General features: G+C 38.4%; 1 protein-coding gene across 2 annotated transcripts; it reads left to right on the plus strand.

The window, feature by feature from the left end:
- Positions 1-1039: 1039 nt before the first annotated feature.
- On the plus strand, positions 1040-8357 carry LOC311006006 (ubiquitin-conjugating enzyme E2 D2-like). 2 transcript variants are annotated; one of them, XM_083998610.1, is made up of 8 exons: positions 1040-1601; positions 2906-2969; positions 3653-3684; positions 3901-3978; positions 4464-4569; positions 5026-5119; positions 5294-5343; positions 7191-8357. In XM_083998610.1, the coding sequence occupies exons 1-7, from the start codon at positions 1578-1580 to the stop codon at positions 5340-5342; spliced, it is 447 nt and encodes a 148-aa protein (XP_083854736.1). In that variant the 5' UTR covers positions 1040-1577; the 3' UTR covers position 5343; positions 7191-8357. The 2 variants fall into 2 exon arrangements, with proteins under 2 accessions (XP_083854736.1, XP_083854737.1); XM_083998611.1 differs by lacking the exon at positions 5294-5343.
- Positions 8358-8401: the final 44 nt, after the last annotated feature.

An 8401-nucleotide genomic window follows, 5' to 3' on the forward strand; every position in this document is an offset into this window, starting at 1 on the left:
CACACGCATAAATACATATCTAAATACATACACGCTGAGGTGGAGGGTTTAATAAATTTGACTAAAGAGTTATTTATGTAAGTCTGGCATTGTGAGGAATCAAATTATCTATCCCAACCTCAATAGGCTTTATGCACAGCTCTACTACTTCCTGAATTAAGCCAGCTCCTTTGTTTCCTGTTTTACATTATTGGACCGATTGATTAATCCAGGTGTGTTTGACCATTGTTGGCAGGTCAAACACACCTGGATTAATCAATCGGTCCAATAATGTAAGACAGGAAACAAAGGCGCTGGCTTAATTCAGGAAGTAGTAGAGCTGTGCATAAAGCCCATTGAAAGAATATTTTTGAGTATAAATAGATACTGAAATTCTTAGCTTGTTGTCTCTCTCTAACCTTAGACTTAGAGATACTTCATTGATCCAAAAGGATCCAGCAGGGCAGCCATATAATATAATATAATATAATATAATATAATATAATATAATATAATATAATATAATATAATATAATATAATATAATATAATATAATATAATAAGGGCATAGAAGGGCAATATGACACAGAAAAGTAAGAAAAAAAATATGAAACATAGCCTACATATGTTATGAATAAAAAACTAAATAGAGAAGAAGACAGGAAAAAAACTGATGTCATCTGCATCACAACACAGCAAAAATATAAATTAGAAATTTATCTTGAATCTCATTTATATATAAATTAGAAATAAAGGGTTATGAATAGTGTTTCTACTTCCATACACACGCATAAATACATATCTAAATACATACACGCTGAGGTGGAGGGTTTAATAAATTTGACTAAAAGAGTTATTTATGTAAGTCTGGGGCGTTAACTCTTACATGCTGACATGTCGTGGCCGGTCTGTCAGACAAGCATGTTGTGTTTTTTTTTTTTTTTTTTTTTTTTTTTTTTTTTTGTTAGTGTGTGCAGGCTGGTAACCAATCTGCCATCACATCCGCCCCACCGTCACTCCTCCTCCTCCTCCCCCTCCTCCCCCTCCTCCTCCACCACCATAAAGCCTCACATACATGTAGGCAGCCGCTAGTTGGCTAACGTCACTGACCGACACCGAGACCTGACTGACGGAGGAAGGAACGGGAACGGGAGCTTTGTTGCCCGGGTTACTTCACCTAGTGGCAATCGCACTTTTTTCTTTGCTTCTTCTTTCTTCCTTAAAACGGAGAAGAGGAGGGAGGATACTTTAGTCAAGATTAAAAAAAAAAACTAAAAAAAAATCTTAAATATAATAAGACGGAGAAATCGAGGGCGGTGTAACAACATCTGTCGCTCAGAGAGAGAAACCAACCAACGGCTAACTGCGGCTAACTCGAGAAAAAGAAAAGGCCGTCGAGTTCTGTGTGTGTAACAGAACGAGAGCGAGAGAAGCTAGCTAGCGTCGGTGGCTAATTTAACAGCTAACAAGCGAAGCGACATCATCCTGGCATATCATCATCATCAAAAGTTGCCTCCCTCCCACCCCGCCGCTTGGATCGAAAACGAAAAAAACAACAAAAACCCTCGTCTTGAAGAGCAGAACACCCTAAAGAGAGGATGGCTCTGAAACGGATTCACAAGGTAAGATAACGTCAAATGTTAGCGGTTAGCCGTTAGCTCCGCCGCGCTAGCCTCCCTCCCCACAATGTAGCTAAAAGCTAAGCTAAGCTAAACTGTATCCTGTGAAACATGGCGGTGAAACCTGTTTTCGGGGGGGAAGTGTTGTTGAAGTTAGTGTGTGTGTGTGTATAATCTTTGTGGCATAATTTGGTTGAGTTAATAGTGTTTTTTTCTTGCTTTTTGTATTATTTATTTAATTATTTTTGGGGTGGTTTGCTAACGTTGTTGGCACCGGCTTCTTCGACACAAGCTTGTGGTGAAGCTAGCTTTTGGGGAGCTAACAGTTAGCAGTTTCGGTTACAGGTTCAGTGTGTGTGTTCAAGCGTCGAGGTGGATTGACGACAAAAAAGAGGCCGCACGCAATTGCCCAACACTACAGCGTTTACATAAACACATACACACGCATACATTTGAATGCGGTTTGGTAACACGACTGAGCAACTCGCTGGTGCCTCACATTGAAGTGAGTTCACCAGGCGTTTTAAAGCGTATTTTTTCTGTGCTCGACGTTACCAGAAGAACTCATGACTCATATCACTTCACTGAAATCCGTGTTAGCAGTCAGAGCTGTGTTCATGATACATTTCCTTGGTATGTTGTAATTTTTTTTTCTTTTGTTGGCGTGTATGTGTTGAGCCTTTGGACATCTCAGGGTGTATTTTCTGTTTTCTGACAGTCACATAGGAGGAAACTACTGCCCCAACACTGGAGTGAACGAGAGTTGGAGCAACAGCACCTCCATAAAGTGTTTAACCAACACTGGGGCTTTTATTATTGCTCCACTCTGCTGTTGGTAGACTAGAAGCTTCTTCAAGGGAAATCCATAAAGTTACTTGTGAAACGGTGTATGTCAGAAGGCCAGGGTGGGGCAGAGGCCTGCACTTCACTCTCTAAAATAGCTGTAGACCTAAAAATAACAGAAGCTGTGGGCTGTGTGTGTATATATGCTTAGGTCTCATCTTGCTTACTGTAGACACGATAACAAGGCGGTCCCCCCCTCCCACCCCCCACCTGCTCCTGAGCTGGTGCAGAGTTGAAAACATGGAGGGGAGTTGCAAGAGATAACAACAACACAGACAACAGTGAGAGGGGAGTGTGTTGTGAAATAAATAACACAACCACCTTCTCCATTTCCCCCTCGTCCGCTACTACTCCATGTTGGCATTTGTATGCTCATTCCTGTACATGGATTTTTAAAGAAATCTTGTCATCGTCCCATTAATGTGATCTAATTGCTTATTGTTGTAAACCTCTTTTCATTACAGGAGCTTAACGACCTGGCTCGTGACCCTCCAGCACAGTGCTCAGCCGGCCCAGTGGGCGATGACAGTAAGTGTCCCGGAGATAGTCAAAAGTTGTATCAGTTTATCTGTTGACCTACTTTTCAATAATTCTGTCTATGAAGTCTAAAGATTACTCGTTAACAATGTCCTTTTGACTGTGCAATAGTCAACAACCCAAAGATATTCACTTTACTAACATTAATAACGAAATGTATCAATTTCTCTCACTTTAAGCTTTAGTTTGTGCTTGAAAACTGTTCCCAAGTTATCAGTAGTTATGGATAAAGTTTGTCCAATTTGATTAATGATTACATTGTGTAAGCTGTAAAAGTTTTATAGTGTCAGCATGAGGGTTTGGCACAACGTGTCCCTCCTTTTTTTTTAAAGAAATTTATATAAAACATGTCCTTCATTTGTTGGTAAATGACTGAACAGCAGACTTAAATTTTAAGAAGTGGCTTTACTTTTTTATATGAACTCTGATGTCGATGTATCTCTAGTGATGATCGTCATAATCTTGTTCTTGAATGTCTCTTTCTTGCTGATAAACACAACAGTGAAACTATTTCACAGTCATTGTGGTCATAAATGTGTACTGATAAAAATACACAAAGGGAAGTGGTGTTACTGGGAAGCTACAAAGACGATTTAGACGCCTAGTTCCTGTCAGATCAGATACCTGTGACCTTTTTTTTTCCTCTCCTAACATTTACTTTCTGTTCTCTGCAGTGTTTCACTGGCAAGCCACAATCATGGGACCTGTAAGTTGACACCATTTGATATAACCTTTGCTTTCTTTTCTGTATGCATGTTGAAAATTGTGACTGGGGTTTATGTTCCCAGCTGCTTTAAATGTGTTGATGAGATAAAGGTTAAAATTTGACTGGAGGCTGTTGACGGCTTGTTTTGGCGCATTTATTTCTTCTTTTCTGAAATATGTAAATATTCTTTTCCTCTTTTTTTTTCGTCCTCTACAGAGTGACAGTCCATATCAGGGAGGTGTTTTCTTCCTGACAATTCATTTTCCCACAGACTACCCCTTCAAACCACCCAAGGTAAGACGGAAACACAAGTTTTCTATTCTCTTGTTTTGATACATCCTAGTAACTAAAGGTACATCGTCTTTCACCGTACGTCAAAGCCACCAGCAGCACTATCTGTCATCAATCAGCCGTCAGTCTTGTTTGGCAACAGAAACATACCAGCATATACAGTACTAGGAACTTGTATTACTTGTAATGACTTAGCAGCTTTAACACTGTTTTTGTAAACACTGCAGAGTAACAGCACATAGTATGACTGGTAAATGGAACTTGTTTTCAGTCGTTTGGTGCAGTTAAAACACCTCGTCAGCTTCATAGCCCTCATATAGTTATATCTGTCATTCCAGAAGATAATGGTCATGGGCATACAACGTCACTGGCTGGTGTTAAGGAATTTAAATTGCATAACAACTGATGACCTGGTTTGACTCAGTCTTATCTCACCTTTCCTCACTAATATTTTTTCATTTTGTGTTTTGTTTTTTTTTCCTCTTCAGGTTGCATTTACAACAAGAATTTACCACCCAAATATTAACAGTAACGGCAGTATCTGTCTGGATATTCTCAGATCACAGTGGTCTCCTGCACTTACTATTTCTAAAGGTATGAACAATCCTGAAATGATACCACAAGCGCTTCACAATAACCTTAACACTTAAGAGTTAATGATAAAATTGGCAAGTTTTTGTTGTTGTAAGGATCAACTATGAGTTGGTTTGTTTCATAATATCCCATGAAGATAAAGTTTTTTAATGCCTAATGTTAAATTCAACCTGTTTCTATACTCAACTACATTTTATGAATGGTCAAAGCATTTAAATGTGCAATTATTGTGACCTCAAATTGAGATTTTGGCTTAGATTGATCTTCTGAGTTTTTAATTCTGAAAATAACAGAAAAAATGTTACATTTGGTTTATACTTTTTTTTTTTTTTTAATTTACGATTGATATTATGTATACGTATGGATTAGCATTTCAGTCAGCCATGACTTTTATTATGAATGAAAAATGATTTGATGATTTGTAATCGGTTTTATTGTGTGCATCGTTTCTTGTAGTTCTTCTCTCCATTTGCTCACTCCTATGTGACCCAAACCCCGACGACCCACTAGTGCCAGAGATCGCACGAATCTACAAAACAGATAGTCAGAAGTAAGTGTTTCTTTCTTTATTCAATCACATGTGAAATAACCAATTCTGAACCTCCAAGAGGAAGAACAGCCATGCAGTACATGTTTCATGCTGCATTGTTCACATAAAGTTCAGCTTTTCTTAGGCCTAGCTAATCACCTGAGTCTAGTATGTAACCTAGTTTCACTCTGTCAGGTACAATAAACTAGCTCAGGAGTGGACAACGAAGTATGCCATGCTTTAGGGTAAGGCCAAGAGGCTGCGCTGCATCTTGGGTAGTGCAACAGGAGTGGTTGTGTTTTTTTTGTTATTGTTGTGATGCTCTGGTCTCACCGGCATAAGCAGGGTCCTGAGTCTCTGTCATGAAGTATCCGACTGCAGTGTGGGATTTAACTGTGATTATACTAATCTCTGGCTGGTTGCTGTAAATAAACAAGTTACCATAATATTTCTGCCAACCCACGGATAAAACGGTCTCCAGACAGCTGTGGGTGACCACTAATACAGGCCGGAGAAATGAAGAGGCGATGGCAGTAATCAGACGTTGCTGCATCAAAAATAGTCATAAAGTCAGATTGTAGTAAAACACAACAAGTGGTTTAAAGTCTTTTCACAAGTAATAACGTAAATGTGCACAGCTGACAAGAGCAGGTGCATTGTTAACAAATTGTTATAAAAGAAATACTAAATCCTACAAAGTGTAGCATAAAAAAAGAAATGTACTTAAACAGTGTGTCACCAAATAACTATTTATATAAGGAACAGTTTTTTAAAAATAACTTTTTAAGATCACATCTACTAACTCATTTGTGTCGGTTTTAACCTCACTCACACAAGTTAAAAAGCACAAGCAGCTGCTGGAAAATCAACAAGCAGAGACCTGAGATTTGCGTAGCGTTAGGTGATCATCAGCTAATGATGGGTTGCCTTTTATTTTTCAGCCGTTATTGTTGCCGAGTGAAGCAGTGTCAGCAGAGACCATTGTGTGTGTGTGGGGGAAAAAAAGTGGTGGTGGTGCATTAGCGGACATGCCTACAGCTGGCTGCCAAAAAGAACTGCATTCATGAGCTATGATGTCTGTCGCTGTAGCCTAAAGACAAACAGAGAGGGTGATTATGACAGCTGGGTTTCTAGTATGCAAAACTTTGCATATGACGAACCCTGAGGTGACACAGTATTCTTAGATATAATGTCAGGGTCTCAAGAAAAAGGCAATGAATCGTGTACATTCTTTTATTACTGAGCCCACAATGGGGTTACATGTCTCTGCAGGTTAATTTCCATAGTAAACTTAACAGAGTGCACACATAGCCAGCAGGAAACAATTTGTCTTCCTGGTATTTAATTTGGAGAAAAGGTTGGTACGTGGAGGATTCTCATAAAACCAGGAACAGGAAATAAAAAGTGGAGGAGGAGGATTGGTTTAAAAAATTATTTGCAGACCATTTTGTGGAACAATTTGGTATATGAAATATTTGTCCTTCTTATAGTGGGAAAAAAAATTACATTCATTCAACCAAAGGAATGTTTTAAATGTTTTTTTTTTAGTATATAAAACATAATATTTGCAAATACTCAGTTTAGTTTTCTCCAAGTCATTTAAATGTCAATATCTGCAGCTCTAATGCTAAACTTTTTTTTAAAAACTGTCATCTGGATATGAAAGCTTTTTTTTTGCCTATTTAAGCATTTGTAATAATGGTGGAAGTTATTTAAGTAACCTGATTAGCGCCCAGTATTGTCTCTGCATGTTACTGTAGCCACTAACTCCAGCATGAAGAGGTTTGTTCTTGCCATTTTTCAAAAAAAAAGTAGCCCTCCTTGATGTAATGGTGTGTAAACAACACAATGCCTGACTTGTTTCAAATTTAGAAACTTGTGTATGTAGTGTCGACTGAGTATGACGTCGAGTATTTTTATACTGACTCATTTCATTGGGATGCTAACTTGGCTTGCCTGGTTGTTTCTGTTTTGTTTTTTTTAAAGCAAAGTGCACAGGTGCATGTGCTATAAAAGGTCCTGACGGTGACATGTCATGTAGGCTTGAGTTTATATTTAATCTGACCGTTTTTCTTCTCTCTTCTCCTTGCAGATACACCAAAATGGCAAAAGAATGGACACAAAAATACGCAATGTGATGGCGTCGTTTGGAAAAAGCTGGTGGAAAATGTTGTCGCTGGTTCAAACTTAAAATTCCAGGGTTCTGTTTTTCTTTTTCACTTTATTTCTTCCTTAATCAAAAAAGCATTTTACCCCCCCTTCCTTCCCTTTCCCCCACCTGCGCGCTCATAAGAAGATAGTGTTTTCTCTCTAGGACACGTGCCAGTTTCTGTGAGGTTTCGACTCCCATTTTGTACGGAGTTTTAAAAAATAATAAATAAAAATAAAATAAAATATCACCATGGTTCTGAACACTCAGCTTGAGCATGCACCAGTACGAGTTTTTCAACCCAAAATTGGTGATGTTAGTCATTTACTCTGCACACACTTAGTAGAATCAGATGCAACTGGTCTCCTGACGCCGATCGTATCAACCCCACGGTGGTCCGGCTGGGTCGACTTCGCCCGATCCTGTGGGGTTGATGTGTTCGTTAACTGTGGGCACGGTCTCCTTGGAGCCTTTCCAGAGAGGCCTGTCTTTTTGCCATCACTGCAAATTCTCAATTTTTAAAGCTTCAGATTGGCAAAGAAAAAAAAATTCTGTCTGCATTTTATTTAGTAAGTGGTAAAAAAAAAAAAAAAAAAACCTGCAACAGGGAAATGCCTTCTGAACGATTAGGGGGAAACTCCTTATTAGTGGCTCCTCGACTGGTGTGACGTCAGTATGTTCTTCTGATCATTAGTTATAGGAACTTATTACCTGAGGAAAGAAGTGTATCTTATTCCACTATCAAAGTGTGTGTACAGAGAAGCACAGCAGTATATATCAATGTTAAGGAAACAAAATATAAGAACTTCAATGTTGTATTTTATGCATGTTAATAAAGGTAGGCTATTATATCTGATATGTTTCTGCAAATTAAGTGGATTGTAAGGCTGAACAGTTGGAAAAATTTGGTTCCCCTCAAAGGCTTCCTATTTCTTTTTTTTCCTTTTTTTTCTTTTTGTTATTTAGAAGCCAGTAGATGAGCAGTTAGTTTTATGCCCACTCAAACACTGTCTTCTTGTAGCCCTAAAATATTGATGCAAAGCTAATGGTTGATAATCAACTTGTGGCTCTGTTTCTTTTTAGTTTTCCATTCAATAAAGTTACTTAAACCATAAAGTTAATGCATCATGTGTCATGTTTTCTTCTGTTTTGGG

The sequence above is a fragment of the Trachurus trachurus genome, assembly GCF_905171665.1.
Source record: "Trachurus trachurus genome assembly, chromosome: 22".
Classification (NCBI taxonomy): domain Eukaryota; kingdom Metazoa; phylum Chordata; class Actinopteri; order Carangiformes; family Carangidae; genus Trachurus; species Trachurus trachurus.